This window comes from Crocuta crocuta, unplaced genomic scaffold, assembly GCF_008692635.1.
Source record: "Crocuta crocuta isolate KB4526 unplaced genomic scaffold, BGI_CrCroc_1.0 scaffold9, whole genome shotgun sequence".
Taxonomy (NCBI): Eukaryota; Metazoa; Chordata; class Mammalia; order Carnivora; family Hyaenidae; genus Crocuta; species Crocuta crocuta.
In genome coordinates this window covers 3,418,052-3,442,698 of record NW_027551567.1, presented here as the reverse complement: position 1 = coordinate 3,442,698, position 24,647 = coordinate 3,418,052, and the positions used below count along the sequence as shown (strand labels likewise).

General features: G+C 36.3%; 1 protein-coding gene across 6 annotated transcripts in view; it reads left to right on the top strand.

Annotated features, from left to right (window-relative positions):
* ORC3 (origin recognition complex subunit 3) overlaps nucleotides 1–24,647 on the top strand; it is a 60,677-nt gene that overhangs the window by 23,628 nt on the left and 12,402 nt on the right. For 5 of the 6 annotated variants that reach the window (XM_077750266.1, XM_077750265.1, XM_077750268.1 and 2 more), the window contains 4 exons: nucleotides 812–945; nucleotides 1,422–1,485; nucleotides 11,632–11,748; nucleotides 12,851–12,930. In XM_077750266.1, the coding sequence (XP_077606392.1) occupies nucleotides 812–945; nucleotides 1,422–1,485; nucleotides 11,632–11,748; nucleotides 12,851–12,930 (395 nt within the window). The remainder of the gene's footprint in view (nucleotides 1–811; nucleotides 946–1,421; nucleotides 1,486–11,631; nucleotides 11,749–12,850; nucleotides 12,931–24,647) is intronic. The other variant, XM_077750270.1, reaches the window with a different exon arrangement.

Below are 24,647 nucleotides of genomic sequence, written 5' to 3'. Positions count from 1 at the left end.
ACACACACACACACATAATGATTATTACTTAGCAATCAAAAAGAATGAAATCTTGCCATTTGCAACTACATAGATGGAACTAGAGGGTATTATCCTAAGTGAAATTAGTCAGAGAAAGACAAATATCACATGACTTTACTCATATCAGGAATTTAAGGTACAAGACAGATGAACATAAGGGAAGGGAAGCAAAAATAATTTAAAAACAAGGAAGGGGACACAACATAAGAGACTCTTAAATGCAGAGAACAAACAGGGTTGCTGGAGGGGTTGTGGGTCGGGGGATGGGCTAAATGAGAAAGGGGCATCAAGGAAGACACTTGTTGGGATGAGCACTGGGTGTTATACATGGGGGATGAATCACTGGAATCTACTCCTGAAATCATTATAGCACTATAGGCTGACTAACTTGGATGTAAATTAAAAAATAAGTAAAAACAAAACAAAAACGATTTAAAGTAAATAAGAAACCACTTTACTTAAAAGAATCTGTAAGGAGACTGTTTACTTGATTTGAGTGCTCTGGAAACCTAGATCTTAAACATATCTTGGCCAAGTCTATATTACAATGATAATACTAGAGGGATTTATTTATAAAGGCCACAAAAAGATTTGTTAACAATAAAGTTACTCTGGAATTAGAATGACATTATATAGAAATACACAATTTGCTTTGTACTGTTTTTTCCCCCAAAACAAAAGGTTTCTAATATCATTAAAAAAAAAAAACCTTAAAATTGAACACAGGACAAAAGATTTACTGCCAAATATAACATATAACAAATATATTTAATCTTCACATGTCTTTCAGCTTTCTCTATTAGAACATTTCTACTCCCAGTCTCTCAGTGTCCTATGCTGTAATCTCCCAGAAGCCAAGAGAAGAATAAATTTTTTATCAGAAAATCAATGTGAAAATATCCGACGTCTTCCATCATTTAGGAGGTAAAAAGAGAAGTGCATATTTAACACATTATAGAGTTTGGGATAAAAGAAAGGATCTCAGATCTAGCTATTTTTGAAGTGGGGAAAGGAAAAATAACCATTTTATTTAGAGCATAGTAAAACCCTTCCGTTTTCACTTGTGACATTTCTTTGTTGGATTTGAAAACTTACCATAATGAAAAATATTTCTACACAGGGATGTAATTTGTAGTTTTACAGAGCTGCTTTTATAAAGAATATTTCCTGATTCTGGAGTTTATTGCTTTTGTTGATGATTCGATCCCTAGATTCTGAAGAATAGCTGTTTTGTGGAGTTAGAAATTACCATAAAACCATGACTATTATCTTGAATTTATTTTTGAGAAGAAATGAAAGAATTTGGCCACAAGTCTAAGTAATTCTTTTCTTCATATTGTAGTCAAATCTTTAGAATGTTTAATTTTCTCTCTTTGTGTATGGGATGGTGAAAATTTTAGGTATGTGGAGAAGCAAGCTTCAGAAAAGCAAGTTGCACTATTGACCAATGAGAGATTTTTGAAGGTAGGAATGTGGATGTATTTGTTTCAGTTTTACTCCATGAAAAACAATATGCACATAAAATTTATTCAGTGAATTTATAAAACATATCTGTCCACCCTAATATGCTTTTCACGGTGAATTAGTGGGTCTTGGTAATCATATAGGGGTGTGACTACTGAAGGTGACACGAAACTTTAGTTCTAAACAATGACCTTTTTTATCAAGAAAAAATATTAAGTATAGAGTTATCCAGAATTTTTAAATACTTTGAGATCTCAACTGTATTTCTACACAGCAGTTTTAGAATCTGCAAGCAATTTTATTTTAATGTTGTTTTAAAGGCTGTCATAAATAAAGGCACATAGAAGCCATGCAGCTTAAGGATCCACTGCTAAGTGGATATTGATTTGATTTGGAAAAATATTATATATTGATTATACAATGCCAGAAAAAAGTAATGAGCTTAGAAAATTAAAAGTGAGCAATACAATGTACGGAATATCAAAAGAAGGAGGGTTTTTTTGTTCTTTCTTGAATAAGTGATACTCAGACATGGTACATAATTCAGAAGGCAAAGATAATATACAGTGAAAATACTCCCTCACACCTTTATCCTCCAACTTCCTACTTTCTCTTCCTAGATACAGACAGTGTTACTAGTTTCTTATGCATTGTCCTGGAAAGATTTTTCACATATACAAGGAATTTTACATATTTTAGGAGTTCCCTTCTTTCTGTTACAGAAGATAAGTATGTTATATACACTGTACTGCACCTTGTTTTATTTTGCACTTAATGTTGGAAATCACTTCATATCAGTACTGAGTGTGGTATAGTACTTTTGGAATGAATGTACCTTCATTTTACATAGTAAGTCCCTTAATGATGGACAATTAGAAATGAATAGTGTCCCACTTGTTGTCATACTCTTCATGCCTTTTTTAAGGAAAAAGTTGTTAGAAAATTGTAATAAAATTAAAAAAATTTTTTTTCTTTATGTTTTATTTATTTCTGAGAGAGAGAAAGAGAGAGAGACAGCCAGCATGAGCAGGGGAGGGTCAGAGAGAGAGGGAGATACAGAATCTGAAACAGGTTCCAGGCTCTGAGCCAGCTGTCAGCACAGCCTGACGCAGGGCTCAAACTCACAAACCGTGATATCATGACCTGAGGTGAAGTCGGACACTTAACCGACAGAGCCACCCAGGCGCCCCAAAAATTGTAATAACATTAAGGTGTGATTGAAGTAGCCCTAGTATAAAGGTTTTGCTGGCACATACTGTTTTCAGATTTTGAGTGAAAGAATGTTAGTTCCTAGAGGGCATGTGTTTTGTATAGCCCTAAATACTAATTTATCTTCTATTCATAAATTCTCAAAAGAGAATGGCTTTTTTATAATAGATATAATTGACATACAATATAACAGTGGACAATGGCTTTTTGTTGGGCGTTACTTCTAATGCAGAATCCACATTGGACCGTAATCCGAAATGACTTCTAGACTGGGTTTAGTAATCACTTTAATAATCTCTGTAACCTTTGTAGACTAGTATAAGAAGTTTTAATCCTAATGTAGGTTGTTTTGGTAGAGGGGAACTTTAAGAGCCAGTGGAAAGAGATGTGTGCATGTTTACTGAGTTTTAAGATTAGATGGATTAGCTCTCTGCTGAGTCAGCTAGTTGCCAAGTGCATTTCCTGCTAGAGTGTATTTTCAGAAGCCAGGAATAGATTTTTAAAGAGTACTTTTAACCATTGAGATGACAAAGGAAGAGAACCTCTAAGCTTGTTTGTTGTAGAAATAGCCTGACATTTACCTCTGCTACTCAGTAACGTTTCATGTATTTTCTAAGATTTGTTTATACTGTACTTATTCTTCCTGCACTTATTGCACTTATTAGCCCCATTTGTTATTATCTTTGCTGTATTCATTTTAGGATTGTGTATTTCGTTATTCAAAGGCATATTTTCTTGAGACTTACATAGTGAAAAATACGAAGGTACACAAAGATTCATACCTTACTCTAAAAAAGTTATGTGCAAGTTTCAAAGGCCAAAAGATGTATGTGAGGGGCACCTAGGTGGCTCAGTTGGTTAAGCGTCTGACTCTTGATTTCGGCTCAGGTCATGGTCTCATGGTGGGTCGTGAGTTCAAGCCCCACACTGGGCATATCTATACTGGACATGGAGCTTGCTTAAGATTCTGTCTTCCTCTCTCTCTGCCCTTCTCCTTGTGTATTTGCACTCTTTCAAAAAAAAAAGAGTCTATCAAAAAGATTAATTAATGTGTCTGTTGATTTTTGTAGTTTAAAGTATCTTTGTATATTTTATTCATTTAAGCATTATAATTCTTTTCTCTGTTTTTTTAAAAACCCACATAATTTTTATATGTATTTTGCCATGATAAAAAAAATGGGAATAAACTCCACATGATAATCAATAATATGGTACTACATATACAGGGGAAGATCCCGATTATGGCCTCAGGAAATTTCAACTTGTGTTTCAACTCCAGCTACTCGTTAGCCAGGTCTACCTTAGAAAAATCACTCACCCTATTTAAGCCTCAATTTCCTTATTTATAAAATGGGACAATAATTCCTAGTGTTATTTCCTCATATGGTTAGTGATAATTAAAATCCACCAGCAAATGAGAGTGAGTTATAAAAAAAATACAGTAAAACTTTTATAAACGTAAATTATAAATATTGTTATTACTTATTTTTCACTACGATAAAAATTAAGAACAATACGGATGCATAGTTTTATATATTATATATTCTGTATTGTACATACTAAATTGTAATACTTATATGCTACATGGTTATATAGAATATGTAGTTATGTAGACATGTGTACTGTTAGAATTTATCACTTTGTCCCCATTTTCTACACTCAGATTTTGAAGACATTAACCTCAAAGGATACTCCAGAGAAATTTATACCCTTTATATCTAGATTCTTTCCTTCCCAAAAATCTGCTTTGCTTTCTACCCTGATAAACTAAGCCAGTGGTTCTCAAACTGTAGCTTGTATCAGAATCATAGGGAGGGCTTGTTAAAACACTCATTTATGGCCTCCATCCCCAGAGTTGCTGCTTTTGTAGCTCAAAGGTGGGGCCTAAGAATCTGCATTTCTAGCAAAGTCCCAGGTAATGCTGATGCTGCTGGTCTGAAGACCGTCTTTGAGCACCACTTGAATTGGACTGGTTGCCTAGAAGAAAATGTTTGTTTCCCTTACCTTGTTTTTTTAAATTTAGAATTAATCTAAATTCTAACTGAAACGAAAGATTCATATTAATCCTCCCCTGACTGGAATCAAGGCATTAAAAAAACCTACAACTCCTTTAGAATTTTGAACCCTCAGTTTCATAAATACAGCTTTAAAACTATAGCTCAGCGTTGTATTTCATAAACTACATGGGTTTTTTTGAAAGCGTACTTTCAAATTAAAAAATTCAGCTATCTAAACCATATACATTTGTAGAAGCTTCACTAGGAAGTTCAAGCTAAGGCATGATATTAGAAGGCCATATAGAGCTGATAAAAGACTAAAGATCTGTGCATTCTTTCATTTCTGAGTAGTCTGTCCTGTGAATGATTGTACAGTGCAGCAGAGTACAGTGGCCAAAAGGTGTACTCTGACAATTAACAATCTAGTTTTTCTGTGCTTAAGCAGAATAGGCCTACACAGGCTCCCATTAATACAAACTTCTGATGACCCAATAGCTTTCAGATCTTGTGGTAGAAGTTTAATCAGATAATCTTTTCTCTTTTTTGTTTGTTTTTGAGAGAGAGAGATTGAGCAGGGGAGGGACAGACTGAGGGGAACAGAGGATCCAAAGCAGGCGCCACACTGACAGCAGAGAGCCTGATGCAGGGCTTGAACCCATAAATAGCAATATCATTTACCTGAGCTGAAGTCAGACACTTAATCGATTGAGCTATCCAGGTGCCCTACTCAGATAATCTTTAAAGTTTCTTTGGGCTCTAAAATACTATGATTTTATTTACTCATTCATTAAACAGATAGGTAATGGTTTTTTTCCTGACTAGTTAATTTATTTAGATTCCTCATTAAAATTTTAGTACATCTGTTTAATTGGAAATAGGTAAATTATTACTATGGGTTTTAGGTGAAATAGGAGGAGCTGTTACTGTGTATATTTTTACCATGTTTTTGCCTTGTACCATGTTTTTGCTGGGTTAGTAATCAAGGTTTCTGTTTTTTTTTTTTTAACTTAAACCTTTAATTTATGAAATAATATTTTGTGAGAAATTAAGCTAAGCTGTCGAAGTGCCTTACACAGAACTTTTAAATTCTTCATAATTACAAAGATACGATTTTTATTACTGCTTGTGCCTGAAATTTTGTTTCCAGTCCAATATTAAGGAGAGCTTTGAAGATTGTTGCCTCATATTGGCATAATTATTATCTGATAATGAAAAACACGAGGCCTTAAAATACTGGAAGGTTTTTTTGAATAGTGAGAAGTTCTTTTTCTTTTCATGAGCAAATGTTTTGGAGGAATGTGATATTAACAGCTTTTCCCAATTTTAGTAGATAGATTTTATGCATTGTCTCATTTTGAGTCACAGCCACCACATATGACAGATGTTTTTATCACTTTGTATAGATGAGGAGAGTCACAAAATAATTAAATAACTTGCCTGTCTAAAGTGTCACAATTAGGGGCGCCTGGGTGGCTTAGTCGGTTAAGCGTCTGACTTTCGCTTAGGTCATGATCTCGCGGTTCGTGGGTTCGAGCCCCGCGTCGGGCTCTGTGCTGACTGCCAGCTCAGAGCCTGGAGCCTGTTTCACTCTGTGACTCCCTCTCTCTCTGACCCTCCCCTGCTCACGCTCTCTCTCTCTCTCTCTCTCCTAGAAATAAATAAAAACATGAAAAAAATTAAAAAAAAAAGTGTCACAATTAGTAAATGGTAGATATGGCATTGATACCCAGACCTGACATCATAGCCCACACATTTTCTGTGACACTTCATTCAAGAATTAGTATAAGGTGATGAGAAGGTACCTATGGTTCTATATTAGTGTTTGAGAAATCAGATGTGGGCTTTTCAAATACTGCGGCAAGTTAACAGTGAAGGTAATTTGTAAGAGACTTAGAAAACCACTTGGTGTGAGGCAGCTTTGGCCTTTATAATTAGATAGCCGGGTGACATGCAGCCCTACATGCTGCTACTCAAAGGGAACATCTACCCTCTCCCCACCAAATGTATATGGTTGTATATTTTGTGCATATGTATGTGTGTGTGCATATATATATATATATACACACAAAAGTATTTATTTTCAAAATACTTTTTTTAAAAAGCAAGTCTCAACACCATATCTAAGATTAGGTCCATTTTAATCCTGTGCTAATTACACCAACCACACCCTCTCTATTACCAGTAATAATTTGCTGTTCATGTTGATCCTGTCTTGTCAAGAAGTTACATTATGCTCAGTATATTTAGTAAATGACTAACTCCATGTACTTCACATAAGAAAATCAGTTTATATATTTCTATTCAATTCTCCCTTAAATCTATTTGGCTTGGTATCAATCCTTAAAGAGTTCAACTGTATACTATGTAGAAAACTTAGATTCAGTCCCCTGCCAGTGACAGGCAAAGTTTTATTATTCTGACCTGTTAATATTTTATGTCTCTATTCCCTCTGTGCCCAGCTAGATTATAAATCAGTTGAAAGTAGGAAGTAAGTCTTGGACTTCTTAGAATTGTAATGTTACTATTAGAAAAATAACCTGATTCAATATGCTCAGTTTACAAATGAAGAACTGCAGCCAAGAAAGAGGAAGTAAAATATCTAAGGTTGCAGAGCAAGTTAGTGGTAGAGCAAGGGTTTCTTTTCACCATTTAGTATGCTTTTCATGGTGGTTCATGAACAAAAGGCACAGAATACTTCATGAGTTTGATGGTAACCTGCCTTTCACCTATCTTTGCCTCTACCTCCTCTTTCTATATCTTTTGACAGACAGGGCAGGAGGAGGGGAAAATCTGTTAGGAAAAATAAGAAAAGAGAAGGGAAGAAAATGACTGGAAACAAACTACTACATGTGACCGAATGAGCTAGGCTTTAGCCCAGTAGTGTGGCAGGAATGGGCAGCTTCATTGCAAACTCTTCGTCAAGTGCTGCTGGTCTGAAGTGCATGGAGGAACATGGAGAACAAAAGGCTGAGGCAGATGAGAGGGGGAGCACTCAGGCCACACCAGCGCTGGGGGAAAGTGTGCTTTGGCACTCTAGTAGGTAGCTATCATGTGATGAGACACAGAACCAAACACTATCCACCAAAATTTCTCCCTAATGAGAAAAATAATGCTTCGTTCTAGCAAGATGATAGCTAAGAAAATGATGTTTTCTTGGACAGCAGATACCTCTTATTCCTAAAATCCAGTGTCTATTTTGCCAGCTTTTAATATCAGTGAAATGATTGAAAGGAGCAAATTATAAAAATGTACAGCCATTTTTACATACTGTAAATCTTCCTAGCATCACTCTTCACCTCATATGTAAAATTCTGGATGCAAAAGTGATAAAGACTATGGAAATTAGAAGAGAATTGCAAAAACTAACCATCATGGCAAATTCTATCTGATAATATTTTCTTTGCCTATACATATTTAAGTTTTACATAGGCATTGGTTTCCTCTCTGAAGAAAGTAACCAGCTCAGTAAAAATAGAGGCCTTGTCATGTAAGTAATCAAGAATACAAGAATGATTTTTGACTGAAAGACGGATTGATGTGATTGGAGATGGCTGATTTAAAAGGGTGTACTATACATTGACTGACCACCCACAGCCTAATACAAATGTGGTTTTTTTTAGGTGCATAGTGGTTTTTTTTTTTAAACCTGAGTCAACATTTATAAATTGAGACATTTTACATTACAAATTCAGACTTCCTGGAAACTAATTTGACAATAAACTATTTGAAAAAAAAAAAAAGGAAAAAAAAATAAAAAGGTGGATGAAATATTAAAAAAAAACAAAAAAACAAATTCAGACTTCCATCTTTTGTTGAAAAATTAGTAAATCTGGCCCACATCCAGCAAGACAACAAGTGGTTGCTCTTATTTAGAAGGGAGACTGAGTACATGTTGGCCTCCATTCATTAATGCACTTCCTCATTCAGCAAAGTTTTTGAGGGTTCACTGTGTGCCATGAAAATAATCTAGGTGCTGAGAATACAGGAATGAACAAAACTGACAAAAAACCTCTGCCTTCATGGAGCTTACATGCTATTGAGAGAAGTAGGTAAAATATGTGTTCTAAGGAAAAACAAGGAAAAAAAGGGAATATGCAGCTGTGCATGGGGAGTTGGATTGACATTTTAAATAAGGACCTTACTGAGAAGGTGAATTTTGAATAAAGATTAAAGGAAGCTACAGAGCTTGCCATGTGGGAATCTGGATGAAGGGAATTCCAAACAGCAATGAGACAGCAAGTGGAAAGAAAGGACCTGAGGTTGGAGCCTGACTGGGTGTATGAAGAGGAGCAAGTAGGCTGCTCTTGAACATTTGATATCAAAGAAATATCTTTCTTTTTGCATCTCTTTATCAAAGATCAGAAAAGACCATGAGGTCTTCATGTTTCAGGAATAGAAGAAAGCATATCTCTTTGGGAAATAATGAATACTACAAGGCAAAGTGTATCTCTGTTGAAAAGAATCATCCTAGCCACAATTATGAAATAAAACAGTGCAGCTATGACCAGTGTACAACAGAGATTCCAGAGGAAAAATTTAATGAATGGAAAATAGGATTACTATTGAAGCTTTGTTTTTAATGTGCATAATGTGATGCTGCTGTAAGCATTAAGTGGAGAATTCAGTATCAAAACCTATAAAAAGGTATTTATAAAGTGTATTAAGAATTGGCCTGGTTACGGAAATGGTGGGGGAAAGGGAGAGAGGCAAACTATGAGAGACTCTTGAATGCTGACAAAAACTGAGGACTGATGGATGTGGGTGGGAGGGGGGGATGGGCATGGAGGAGGACACTTGTGGGGATGAGCACTGAGTGTTATGTGGAAACTAATTTGACAATAAACTATTCGTAAAAAAAAAAAAAAATTGGCCTGGTTAGATAGAGAAGTATTTGCACATACACACACACACACACACACACACACACACACACGTATCTAAGTAAGACAAAGGATTTAGAGAACAGGTTACATGTAGAAAGTTAATCATTTGGATGTTTTCTGCTGCAGATGTTAAGAACACAGATGTAAATAACAGTGGAATCTTCCTTATGTAGATAGTAGATTCCAGAGTCAATGCATAAGACAAAGTGTGAGATGATCAAAATAACTTAATTCTTGAAAATCCCTTAGAAGGGTATAACAGATTTCTCATCAAGTCCAACAGCTAGTTTTATTTCCAGTGTCAGAACTTCATTTCTTCAGTTGAGCATCAGATGAAACAGTATGCTGTGTTACGTGAACAAAAAACATGTTTTAAATGCCTAGAATTCCACTGGGCACAGGGATGTAATCACAGAGGTAGGAAGGGACGGAGACCATCCAGGAGAAGAGCATATGCATAATCCTCCCACCCTTACACAAGGCATAGTTCCTTGAATGTGCAACATTGCCCACGAGGTGTAAAGTATTTGTTTCCTCCTCCTCTGAGTAAATTCAGTTCTACTGTATCACCCATTATTTGTACATGCAGTCATTCCACGAAGCAAAAGGAATAGGTAGTGCAGGAAGCATGAAGTATGGTTATTATTCAGTAATAGATTCCTTCTCTCCAGAATGCTTTTCTTTGTTTCAAAGCTCTTCAGGCAGACATTAAGGCAAACAATTAGTTTGCACTCTCCATGTTACAGTATAGTAAAATTAGAATTGAATGTACTCTCCCAGTGGTGATTAAAGACCCTTTGTTATGATAGGAGACCTAGATTTTTGAAATTACCAACTAACTCAAATACTGGGAGGAAAAACATTATGATTCTGAAAGCTTTTTCATTTGCCCTGTGCTTTCAGGTAATAATCTATAGATTTGCTGATGAAGGAATTGATTTCTAAGTGCATTTGAGTTTAGGAAAATATATCAGATTTGTTGCTTTTTATAGGTTAGGTTTGCTTGAATTAATTCATATCTGAGGTGTTATTTTCTGCAGGCATGACTGCTAAAAATAATGGGTATCTGCAAGATATTACTCGGGGGGAAAACCCCAGCCCAGCAGTTAAAGTCCTTTATTTGACTTATAGAGAAGAAAAAAATGTGAAGATCATGCCGCAGATCATAATCCTTTTAAGAGAATGGTACAGGATGAAGCAGTTATAAAAGTATTTGAGGTCTGAAAAATGCTTGGATGTTGATAGAATGTAGTATGTTAAAATCATTTCCAAACTATTTCAGAAGTTTCTAGAAAACAATACCCCTCCCATATTGCCTCCTCTCCCGCCCAAAAACCCTTTTGAAACTGATTTGTGAGATTAGTCATCCCATCAGTTTCTTAAGACACTGTCTCCGGTATTATACTTATTGGAGTCTAAATTCTAAAGCTTGATGGCTTCAGATTTCTTTTTCATTTTTTTTCTTAATTAGTCAAGTGAATAAAACCAGTATTAGAAATTCTCAACAAAAGGCAGGCATTTATCAGAATCACCTATGGTGTTTCTTCTATAGTCTTTCTTCCTTTTAAACACAGTTCTGACTCTACTTGAAGAGAAGTATAGAACCCAAGTGGAACCTCAGCAACTGTTAATGATGTTGGTATTGGGCTCCGTGGTGATCACCTCACCCTTTTTGATGCCAGCGAGGTAGAGGATGATGGGCCTACCTTGCTGTGGCACATACTGAGTGACTGGAACAGGCAGGCATCGAGCAAGGTGCTTTTTTGCAAACTTGTAGTTTGGGGAGCCAAGTTACAGTAGCAATGCTGTAGATAGAAGGAAACAACAGGACTAATTTTGGTGTGTGTAAAATATCACCAGACTTGATACTAAATCAGAAATACCCCAGCCTTTATCCTGGATTTTATGTGCATTACTAATTTTCAAAATTAAGGAGGCTAATTTGTAATTCTGCATCTTATCTAATCAGTTTTCCAGGAATTATATATATTTGTGAAGTAGATTTTATTCTTTCAATTACTAACTTACGTACTTGTAACGTATTCTGTGATTTTTAGGAAGAAGTACAATCATTACTAGAAAACTTACATGTTTACCATACAAATTACTTCCTGGTTTTGAGATGTCTTCATCAGTTCACCTCTTCTCTTCCCAAGTACCCATTGGGTCGACAGGTAACCAGAACTTACTTCCTTATTTGGAATCTCTGCGGTAGGAATATCAGTAGTTTCTTGCTCTGATTTCAGCAGCATTTAGGTGTCAGAATTTGAAATGGATCCAAATCATTCACTGAGTGAACAATCTAAATCCATTCCAGCTGTACGTACACATTACTGGTAATTGAAGCAGTATATTTTGTTCTGATGGCTACAGCTAGAAACAACCACAGGAATCACAGTGGTGTTGCTTTCCCTGCAATGTATTTGTCCTAAGGCATTGTAACTTTTTTCTTTCACACTTCTTTGTCATGTATACTGGGAGAGTTGATCCCCTGCCTTATCAAGATGGAAAAAAGAGTCTGTTTGAGAATGCTTATGGTTAACCTTGCATTAACATCATTTCTGCCCTTGCAAAATTATGCCCCACTGGCCTTTGTGTCATATCCTAAAGCTGTGAACCAGCTAGAGAGTGGATGATAGTGGAATAATTCTGTATTCCTAAATATTTGCATCCTTAACTCAAAGATTTAGAGAACAGGGGCACCTGGGTGGCTCAGTCGGTCAAGCATCCAACTCTTGATTTCGGCTCAGGTCATGATCCCAGAGTTGTAAGATTGAGCCCCATGTCTGGCTCCAGGCTGAGCGTAGAGCCTGCTTGGAATTCTCTCTCTCCCTCTCTCTACCCCTCTCCCACATTCACATTCAATCCCTCCCTCTCTCTCTCCCCCACTCTCATAAATGAATAAATAAATACATAAATAAATAAAGGTTTAGAGAACATAAATACATAGGAATGATTTGTTTATAAAATGATTTCTGCCATCAAGCTTTCTTTTTAATAGTTATGTATCATTTTTATTTTCTTATTTTCTTATTGCAGTGTGATCAGTATTATCAGCGAGTACCAATATAATCTCATTTTGTTTTTATGTAAATAGTATTCTTATAAATCCTGACCTATGTGATACATGCCCAGTCTGTTGTCCTCTAAAGAAAAAAATTGTTTTTTTAGTAACATTTATTTTTTTGTTTTGACTATTTACGATTTTGTCAAAGGAGCAGTGTGTAACTTGGTACATCACTTTTGATTCCTCACAAGTGTACTTTTTACTCACAGATCAGAGAGCTGTACTGCACTTGTTTAGAAAAGAACATATGGGATTCAGAGGAGTATGCATCAGCCTTGCAGCTGCTAAGGTAGCTTTGTGGGGTTTTTTTGTTTGTTTGTTTTGTTTTGTCTGCTGTAAGCCTGCCAGTAAATAACCTTTTCCTCCAGAATGCTGCCTGCCAAGGGGTTTCTAAGTAGCCATGCTGTGTCTAACATTTGTATATACCTTGAACTTATGTTTGTGGTTTATGGTGGTTTTAATGTAGCAACCATCCATTATTTCGCTGGTTTTACCTTGTTTTTGAACTTTTGATTTTTTTTTTCCCCTAGAGAGAGAGTTTGAGTAGGGGAGAGGGGCAGAGGGAGAAAGAGAATCTCGAATAGGTTCATTGCTCAGCCTGGAGCCTGACGGGGGGTTTGATCCCACAACCCTGGGATCATGCCTGAGCTGAAATCAAGAGTCGGACCCTCAAACAACTAAACCGCCCAGGCATCCCAAACTTGTGCTTTTTAAAGTAAAATGGGTGTTTAGTCCAATATTGACACTATCTGAGGAGGGCTTAGGTATGGATAATTTTAATCTTGCCAGCTTGATGGCATGGCAGGGAAAGTAGGCATGGAAAGTGAGTTCACCACGGCCCCGACCAGGATGGGTGGAGGAGCAGTAGCACTTGGTGAAATGTGTCCTGTGAAGGAGATCACTGCTGAACTTGAGCAGCGGTGAGGAGGCAGTGTCCTTGATGCCTTACCCCCATCCGAGCTGGCCCTGCCCTCATTAACACTGGAGATGATAAATGTGTCTAATATTAAATGAATAAGACATCTTGGTGTTACTATCACATATCAGAGATCACTTACCACCCTGGCAAATTTACCTTTTAAAATTATAATCATTTGTTTTTCTTGGTTTCACTTACATATATGGTGACTTTTTAATCTTCCATAAAAATAATGACCACTTGGAAAATGAGGAAAGGAAAATCAAGTGTGAGTTAAGTTTCTGCACACACACTTATAATTTTCCTCCGTGAATATAAATGCTTATGTGAAAATGTCATAAAGAAGTCTGAGAACTGAATATTTATTAAGTCTTGGCTTCCTCTGGGCCCACAAGAAAAGAACAGATGGGCACAGTAGGAGGAAAATTCACATTGAAAGCACTTTATAGGTCCAGAGACTTAATAATACAAATGTTAGTGATCTAGCAGGTGCAGCTTAAGATAGGAAACTAATTTTATGCTATCTGGAAAAATAACTCCCCATGGAAACTAGATTGCCACTGAAAAGCTCTGTTTTATTTCAGTTTTTTAAATGCCAATAGAAGATTTCTATGTACTTATATATGTCAACTGAGACTTAGTTTGCTTTCTATTCAAGTCAACATTCCTATCTCAACACCCAGTTGATTCTTGCTGAGTTTCTTCTTTAATCTTTGTGACTATTGATTGTCTTCCTTTTCCAGTTGAGTATTCTCAAATTTATAGATTCCTTTGTCAGAGAGGGGCTTGCTTTTTTCTTTCTACATCTTTCTGGTATTGGTAATCTTGGGTACAAGGGTCAAGAATGCCAATTCTAAACTAGGTTAAGGAAGCATGAGCAGTAATAGTATTGGTGACAGTTGTAACCACTGTTTATAAAGGCTTGCAGTGTGTCAGGCACTGTGTTAGGTAGGCACTTTCAGTAAATTTTCTGTCTAATACACAAGTATACCTTTGTGGCAGATACTATTATCCACACTGTACAACTCAGGTTAGCATATATAGGGCTTAGAATTTGCCCGAGATCTCTTAGCCGTTGATGGAACCAGAATTCTAATCCAGATCTGACTTCACAGCTGTTGTACCTTCCACTATTCTTGCTGAGATCTAAAGTATGGATTTGGAGATCTGAGTAAAGCAGAAGCAATAAACAAAGTGAAGCTTCAGTCATTTTGCCAAACTGAGGTCAGAAACATAGGAATCTAAAAAGCACTAAGGATAAAATATGTCAGGTACAGCAAAGACGCAGGTTAGAGTCTGAGCACTACAAGAATCTGGGAATCTCCAGAATGGATTTCTTTTCCCTTTTGTGTAGGTTAGATGTGGACAAGAAGTTAAGGACACTTCTCAGTGTAGGCATTCTAGGTGGGAATCATCTGAATTTAGGATACCAGACATTCCCATCACCTGTCTTCACATAATTCATATCATGAGAAGAAATAAAATTAAAAAGGTCACTGAATGTCACTTGTGAAGAAAAACTAAGGTACTGTAGAACATAGTCTAGAAACATTTCCAGTTTGACTTTTTTTGTTAAGCTCCTTAAAGTCAGCATTTCTCTTGAAAAATCCCTTTTGTTTGGAAACTGACATTGATCAACTTGACAAAATATTTTGTGATCATTGAAAAGTACTTAATTCCTAATATTTGTATGGAACTGCAACAGTATAGCTAAACAGTCTTGAGAAAAGAACACAGGCGGGGAGGCATCATACTTCTTGATTTCAAGCTATATTACAAAACAGTATGGTGTTGACATAAAAAAAAGACACATAGATGAATGGAACAGAATAGAGAGCCCAGAAATAAATTCATACATATATGGACAATTTATGACAGAGGAGGCAAGAAGAAATAATAGAAAGGACAGTCTCTTTAATAAATGGTTCTGGGAAGACTGGACTGGTGTTTCTTAACACCAGTCACAAAAATCAACTCAAAATGGATTGAAGATTTGAACATAAACTTGAAACCACAAAACCAGAAGAAAACCTAAGTGAAGCTTCTGACGTTAGTCTTGGCAATGATATTTTGGCTTTGATACCAAAAGCAAAAATAAACAGGTGGGACTATATCAAACTAAAAAGCTTCTAAACAGCAAAAGGAAACCATCAACAAAATGAAAAGGTAACCTGTCAAATGGGAGAAAATATTAACAAATCATACATCTGGTTTAATATCCAAATATGTGGTTTAATATCCAAAATATATAAAGAACTCCTACAACTCAATAGAAAAAACAGTTGATTAAAAATGGGCAGAGGATCTAATCTAAACAAACATTTTTCTGAAGAAGACATACACATGGCTAACAGGTACATGAAAAGATGCTTAACATGACTAGTCATCAGAGAAATGCAAATCAAAACCTTTATGAGATACCACCTCACACCTGTTAGAAGGCTGTTATCAAAAAGTCAAGAAATCACAAGTGGTGGTGAGGAATACTTGTGCCCTTTTGGTGGAGATATAAATTGGTGCAGTCGTTATAGAAAACTGTGGAGATTCTTCAAAAAATTAAAAATAGAACTACCTTTTGACCTAGTAGTCCACTTCTGGGCGTTTATCTGAAGGAAATGAAAATGCTAACTCAAGATACCAGTACTCCCATGTTTATTGTAGCTATTCACAATAGCCAAGACATGGAAACAAGCTAAGTGCCCATCAGTGAAGGAATGGATAAAGAAAAACACACATACACACAGTGAAATATTATTCAGCCATAAGAATTAGGAAGTCCGGCTATAACACTGAACTCAGGTACCGAGAACCGATTGGTAGTTGCCAGAGGTGGGGGTGGGCAAAATGGGTGATGGTGGTCAAAGAGTACAAATCCCAGTTATAAAATAAAGAAGTCCTGGGGATGTAATTGAATGTTGCTGATAGAGTAATCTTAAAAGTTCTCATCACAAGAAAAATTTACAATTATGTTCAGTGATGGATGTTAACTAGACTTCTTATGGTGATCATTTCACAGTAAAACATATCAAATCAAGTTGTACACGTTAAACTAACATGTTATATGCTAATTATCTCAATTTTAAAGTATATTTACATGGTATTTGTAATGAGTGAAAAAGGCTTACAGAATTGTGTATCACGGTTATTTTTAAAATGTATGCAGCAGACATTGAAATGCACATGGGGAGCATACAGGTATGCCTTTATAAAAGGTTATATTTGACATGAGTACAGTGGTTCTGCATGTCTTCCATAGCCTTTCTTCTATCAGTCAACTCTTGGAGCATGACGACCACATCCCTATACAGGATATAAGTTGGTTAATTTTTTACTCAGGCCTGTATTATTATACAAAGATATATTTAACTTAAAATACCATTTGGGAACCTTCAGAAGTGGTAACAATGGTGCTAACCCAGAAGTGAGCGAAGTGAGTACACTGGGCTTTTTGTGGTCAGCTATGAAAGACCTTAAGAGGGAAAATTTACCTTTCTGTTGGAGAGAATTTCTAAACAGCCATCTAGAAATCAAACACTTGACCAAGCGTTTTTCCGACTTTTGAAATTTGAAAAACCTTGCTTTGATAACAAGGTTTTAAGGATATTGATAAAAGTCTTAGAGTCCTCAACTTACAGGAACATGATGGATCAGCCAGACCTGAAGAGCACTGCAGTTTCACATCAGTAGCCATGGAGTGCTATGCAATGATTCCTGGATTGAGAGTAATGAGAAGTGTGCCTGTCTTCTTAGGAGAATTTATTTTGCCCCTTGCCCCATCAGTTGGGAATTATCTAGGATTATCTCATTTTCTTCCAAATAAGGAAATCAAAACTGGACACATTGAGTGACTTCTCTGCAGTTGGCAGAGCAGGAATTTAAATCTGAATCTTCAAAGTCAAGTCTGTTTTTCAGCCCTGTTCCAGTTATTTGAGAGGTAATATAAAAGGAAATTTCTGTGGGTTTGTGGCCAGCAGTCCATGTTCAGAGCACACCTCAAATGTTAAAACAAACCAGCCAAATAAGATTCTATGGCCTCAAAACCTCCCTCCCATCCTAACAGTAGGCATCTTGGCTCAGAGTATAGACATAAATGAAAGAAGCAACAGTGTCTAATCTTATTCCAAGTGTAACCTTATGAGCTTGCTATACAGATCCATAAATTGAAGTTGATTAATAGCTGAAGGAATTTAGGCTAAAAGAAATTACTCTAATTTCTGAGTAAGGCTTTTGAGTTAAACAGTAATATATTAGCAGGTCAGCTCAGCTTTCATTGAGTTAAAAAAAACATGACCCAAGTAATAATATTAACATTTGATCACTTTAGATTAGTTGAAAGAGACTAGATATTTGGAATCTAAATAATGCGTTGTTACCGGAATTTGCAGATCAACTTTAAATCCTTAGAGATTTAAAGATCTAGTTATAAAAAATAGCACAGCTCCATAGTCTATGAGATGCTTCCTAAATAGCATAATTTAGCTTTTGCTGATCTAGATTTGTCCATGCAGAAGGTGTATGAGACTGTACAGTCAAAATGTAATTTCTTTCTTAAAACAAGGATTGCCAGTCCTGAATCTGCGTCATGCCAGGTCCTCCACAGTCATCTGTACACTTGCAGTAAAATCAAAGAGCTGAATTGTTGAAGCTCATTCCGTAGCAAAAGATGTCAATGGTTGCTGTTTTTAAAGTAATAATTTTCAGGCCTTAGTGTGCATAAGAATCAGCTCAGGTGTACTAAACATGTATACTTTTGCTCTCTCCCCAATGGTTCTGAATCTGTTGGGAACCTGGGTGGGGTGGACAGAAGGAATCTGCATTTAAAAAGTACTACACCACATTTGGACAGATGGTCCAGGGACCACATTTGGAGAAACCCTGTTCTAGAAAATAAAGGGGAATGAGAAGAGGGTACAAAAATTGAAAAAACAAATGAAGCCATTGAAAGAAAAGTTTGTATTGGTGGAGAAGCTGGATGGCTTGAGACAGTTAATCTGATTGGTTCGAAAACTGGAACAAGCTATTCCACTGCTAATAGGGAGTAGTAGTGTTTTTTTTAATTTCAGCGAACAAAAATCTGAATTTGTATTTTAACTTTTTCTTTACCAAACATTTAGTGCCTGCTGTTTTCTGCTAGAAAATAAGCAGGTAGCTAGTAAATGTTAAAAATGTTAAAAATTCAGAAATAGCTAATCAAACTTAGTTTGATAACTTTTTTCTTTTGAAAAAGAAATATAAATATATAAAATATATATGACAGAATATTGAAGTGAATAGTACATCATTAAAATATGTATATATTTTAGCTTTCTCAAGCTGTTTCTAACCATATGATGGAATTTAACTTATTCATTTTGACACAGAAAAGAGCATGGTGTTCCACAAAGGGCACTCTAACTTCCAAGTAAGTGCTCCCCTACCTGAACCAGTTTGTAAATAGAGAAACTATTGTTCAGTAAGGCCTGAGGTCATGAAACTATCAGTGCAGGGCCATTGCCTTGTTCATCCTTTCAAAAAGTGAGATTTTTTAAATTCTTGATATGTGGAGCCACTGATCTGATTACAAAGATGACCCTAGTTCTTACCTACACGGCCAAGTGAGAGATTAAGGTAGACAAGTAGGCAGTTACAGTACAGGGGGATAAGTGTTGAGATGGGTGAGGTCTAGAGTGCTAAGGGACTAGCAGACTGGACAGTTAACCTCCATTGAGGAGACCGAGCAGTTTCACAGAGGATGTGGCATCTGACATGAAATATCAAGGCATAGCAAGAATTCTGCATATTTTTGGTTTCTGTTTCACTTGTTACCATGTATAATTACTTTGTTGTGTTGTCTTTGAAGAAGATAATCTCTATGAATATAGTTTTTTGTAAGCTTTTTTATTTTCTTCTAGTCTTCATTTGACATATTTGCAGGTTTGAATTTTTGAATATTTTTAAAAGCTGATTTATGATAATGTCTTTAAGACTTGAGAACTCATTATTGAGAGGATTTTTATATTAGCCATGAATTGACCAGTTTCTCCTTATGGCCTTTTCTCAATCAGACATTTATATAATCAGTACTTAACCAGGAATTACTGGCTTTCTGCATGATGAAGCAGAACACTACATCGCCCTGCAGGATGATTGTTTTTAATGATTGCTAAATGATTCTCTCTCTGTCTTAGTTAAGGAAACATTTCTTTTGTAACAACCTATAAAGCTTTTAACACATTAAGTATCATAAGCCTTAAGTTGGTTAAAGATAAATAGCTCTTTTTCAGCATTAATGTGACCTATCTTAATGCGTTTTTTCCTTTCTCTTTAATCTAGTGTTGTGGCTTTCATACTTAATAGTTCTGGTATTTTCTTTTCAATTTTATCCTATGTCTTTTAAAGCTGAATGCTAAATGGGATCCGCCAGAGTTCAGAGCACTGTCACACTGTCCCCAGTTACGCTCTTTGTATTCTCTTACCTGATTTGGTTTTTTGCACTCTATGAAAACCACTTTGAAGAAGGTCATCCATGACCTTCCTCCTCCTAAATCTATTGGTCAGTCCTACTGCGTCTTCATTTGTGTTAACCTGTTATCTACATCAACACAGTTCAGGTGGGGGCGCCTGGGTTGCTCAATCTGTTAAGGGGCTAACCAGCTCAGGTCATGATCTCACGGTTCGCAGGTTCGAGCCCCACGTTGGACTCTGTGCTGACAACTCAGAGCCTGGAGCCTGCTTCGAATTCTGTGACTCCCTCTCTCTCTGTCTCTCCCCTGCTCATACTCTGTCTCTCAAAAATAAATGTTAAAAATTAAAAAAAAAACAACCACACAGTTCAGCACTCTTTCCTTAATGACATTCAGGATCCCGATTCTCGGGTTTCCTCCTACCTCAGGGCATACTCCTTCTATCTTCTTTGGTAGTGTCTCTTCTCCCTGACACCCTAACATTACAGTGTGCCAGGGCTTAGTCAGAAGCCCACTTTTTTTTTTTCCCTGACTGCCAGACTGTTATTCCATGTGCCTAATTAACATCTCCACTTGGATATCCAATACACATTTCAAAATTAACATGTTGAAAACTGAATGCCTGATCTTCCCTTTAACTTTAGAATCTTTGTGTAGTCCATCTTTTTATTCTTGCCATTGTTGAAAGCCAAAAACTTGGGTTCTGGCTTCAAAATACAAGAATCAAACCTCTTCTTGCCACCTTCCCTCACTGGTACCACCTGTCCAAATCACTGTTGGCCTCATACGGAAAATTGTAAAACGGTGCTCTTAAAAAGCACAGTCCTTTTAAAGTATGTCATATAATATCACTCCTTTGCTCAAAACCCTCCATGAACTCCCCTTTTCACTCAGAATAAAAGCCACAGTCTATATAGTGACCCTCCATGATCTTAGCCCTGCATTGCCTATCGCTTATTTCATTTCCTACTGCTTGATCTCTCTTTCCACTCCAGCCATCTTGGCCTCCTTCTTCTTCTTGAACATGCCAGATCTATACTCAGTGTAGGACCTTTGCATGCATTATTCTGTCAGGGAAAGTTCTTCTAGATACTCTCTTACCTCCTTCACATGGTTGGTCAAATATCATCATCTCAATGAGGCCCAGTAATCATTTTGAAATTCAGACCTATCTGCTTCTCCCCAAATTTCCCCCCTTAATATTTTGTCAATGTCAGTAAATGTCAGTTTTTAGTATATACATAGTAATATGAGACATAGTATTTGTTGTCTGTGCCCTACCCTCTCACCCCCCACCTCTGTTAGAATACAAGTTTCACAAAGACCGGGGTTTTTGTTTCACTGAGATGTATCCCAAATGCCCGGAACAGTGCCTGTTGCGTAGTAGGCATTCAGTAAGTGTTCATTGAATGAATGAATGGTTTCATGACTTACTGATGGTTGAAACCCATTTTGAAAACTCAGTTTGAAAAATGCTGGGCTAGTGGCTAGACTCAATCCTTAATTTTCTATTTCAGTGTTATTCTAAAAAATTTAGGGGGATAAATTAAAATTTTCATTTTTTAGTTTTCAGTTTTGTTTAATTAGGTTTGGTTTGTCCAAAGTGGAGTCACTCTAATAATAATCTAAATGAAACTATAACCATGCTTTTTGATATTACCATTTGTGTTCTATAATTTTGAAAGCCAGTCATCTGCTGTTAGCAGTTTGTACTTCTAGATTTTTTTCTAGGCACAAACAGGTATTAAATCATACTGTATAGGGTGTTCTACAGCTTCCATTTTTTGGGCTTTGAAATTTGTTTGGTTCATTTCTGTTGTGGTAGTTACTTGTTTTGTACCTAATATTCTACCATGGACACTGTCTTGAGATGTCATGCAGCATTGTTGGTAAGAACACGGATGCCAAGCCAGACTTGATTCTAATCCAGTCAAATTACCAAATTGGTAATTGCCCTTTACCAGACTTTACACAAGTTCAGTTTCCTGTGTCTCTGTTTCCTTATCTCTTAATGTGGGAATAATAGTAGTAACTACATCATGCAGTGTAGTAGACATCAAATTCTGCCAAGTACACATGTGCATTATAAATGTTAACTGTCATCACTAGTATTATGTCACTGTTTATCACAGCTACATAATATCCCCTATTTTGAAAATGTAATATTTTATTTAATCAGTCCCTTGTTTGATATGTATTTAGGTTGTTTCTAAGTCTTCACTGTTACAGTAGTCACCTAGGGTGAATGTTTTTTGTACATTTGTGTAATTATTTTCACAAAAATACATATGTAGATAATAGACTTTTGGGGTCTAAAATATAAACACTTTTTCCAAAGTACACTTGTGCCAACAATGTATCAGTATTTGTTTCCCCACATGCATGCTGATGCTGGATATTACAAGGCTTAAATATCTTTATTTTCTTCTAGTATTTTATAATTGGTGAACTAGTTTTTTCCCCTACCCCCATGCCATACTCATATTATTATTCTATCTGAAATATATTGAGGTAGTGATCTATTTTTGTCAAACTAGTATTTCTACTACTTTCCATCTCTTCCTCAATGATTAGAAGTGCTCCCTTGTACTATGTACCAAATTCCTATATATTCCTTGATCTCTTTGTAGACTTATTCTCAGTATTGCCCTGTCCATGCCTATAAAGTACCACCTGATTTTAATCACTGTAGCTTATACTTTTTTTTTTTTAACATTTATTTATTTTTGAGAGACAGAGTGAGACAGCGTGTGCGGGGGAAGGGCAGAGAGAGAAGGAGACACAGAATCCGAAGCAGGCTCCAGGCTCTGAGCAAGCGTTCAGCACAGAGCCTGATGCAGGGCTAGAACCCACGAACTGTGAGATGATGATCTGAGCCAACGTCAGACACTTAATGACTGAGCCATGCAGGTGCCCTATGTAGCTTATACTTTTTAATATTTTACTAGCCCCACTGCACACACTCACATATATACACATTTTTCCTCTTTTTAAGGAACAATTATTTTTCCAGATAAATTTTAGGATAATTTTATTGCGGTTTAAATAAATACCCACTGGACTTTTGTTTCAAAAAGTGTTAAAAGTATAGACTTATTTGGAATGAATTTGTATCTCTAAAACTTTAAGATGTCTATTCACTTATTCAAGGTTTTCTTTTTTTGATTTGTCTTTCATATTTGTTATAAAGTATATTGCTTTGTTTTCTGTGGTTTTTGTTGCTATTTTGAATATTTTTGTTTTCCATTACATAGTTTAATAAGATGGATTACATGTACATGTAAAGTGTTAACACAGGTGTATGTGTATATATGTCTTACATCCACAGATCCTTCATACTCTTTAATATTTACGCTGTTCTTTTAGATTTTCCAACCTTATAGTCACACCATATGCAAGTAATAAATTTAATCTTCCTTTCTAATGTTTGCACCACTTCTTTTTTCTTTCCTTTTTTGTACTACTTCTTTTTTCTTAATTTGTTGTAGTGACTGGACTCTAGAATGATGTTAAATAATAGTGATGATAGCAAGTATATGTTGATTCTGTGTATATATAATTTAGTTGAAAAACTTACTGCCTTTTTTGGGTTGACCACATGATTAGCACTACTTCAGGTCTTGTTTTATATTAAACCAGAGAGTACTTGGGAAAGTGTAAGATCTTTTGCTCTTCTGGAAACAAGAACATTACCTTTGGCTAATAAGAAAAAGACTGATGGGGCGCCTGGGTGGCTCAGTCAGTTAAGCGTCCAACTTAGGCTCAGGTCATGATCTCACGGTTTATGAGTTCTGTGAGTTCCAGCCCCAAATCGGGCTCTGTGCTGATAGCTCAGAGCCTGAAGCCTGCTTCAGATTCTGTGTCCCCCTCCCTCCCTCTCTCTCTCTGTCCCTCCCCTGCTTATGCTTGCAGGCACACACGCTCTCGCTCTCTCTCTGAAAAATAAATAAGCGTTAAAAAAAATTTTAGAAAAAGAGTGATAACTCTGAATTCCTGAAGCTTATATCTGAAGTGAAGGATCTACCCCCTCCAACAAATGTCATGTTAAAAGTTATGACTAATACAGTTTGATTTCAAAAATTATATGACATAATGACATTTTTTCTTACAACCTGAAAGTGAATAATGGGCTGGGTTTTGCCTTTCTCGATACTCAGTTTTGTAAGCTGCAAATAGATGCCAGGAGCAGCTGCTTGCAGCCTGGTACGCTTTTTCCCAGGGTGCTCCTGGTGTGAGTGGTCAGCTTCTGCCTCTGCCAGCAGGCTCATGTCAGTGTTTCCTTGGACCCTGGAAATGCTGACCTTGGCTGTTTGAATAGGGCTAACGTTTGTCAGGTATAACAGATTGTTGAAGTGTATCTGACTTTGAGTTAACTCTTTTGATAGTCTAACTTCATCTGGGCAAAAGAAAGCCAGACCTTTTAAATAATGTCAAATGTAATCAAGAATTAAATGTATTGGTTTAGTTTTCTTTGACTTGTAGCTGCCTTTCATTCACAGATAAAGATCACTAATATTTTTGGATGATTATTTTATAGAAGAAGGAAGATTTTATACTTCTTCTTCAAACTAGGCAAAAGTTTACCTTTGTCCATCCCTACCAGTTTCTATATTTATTGGTTGTATGACAATTTTTTATTTTTTG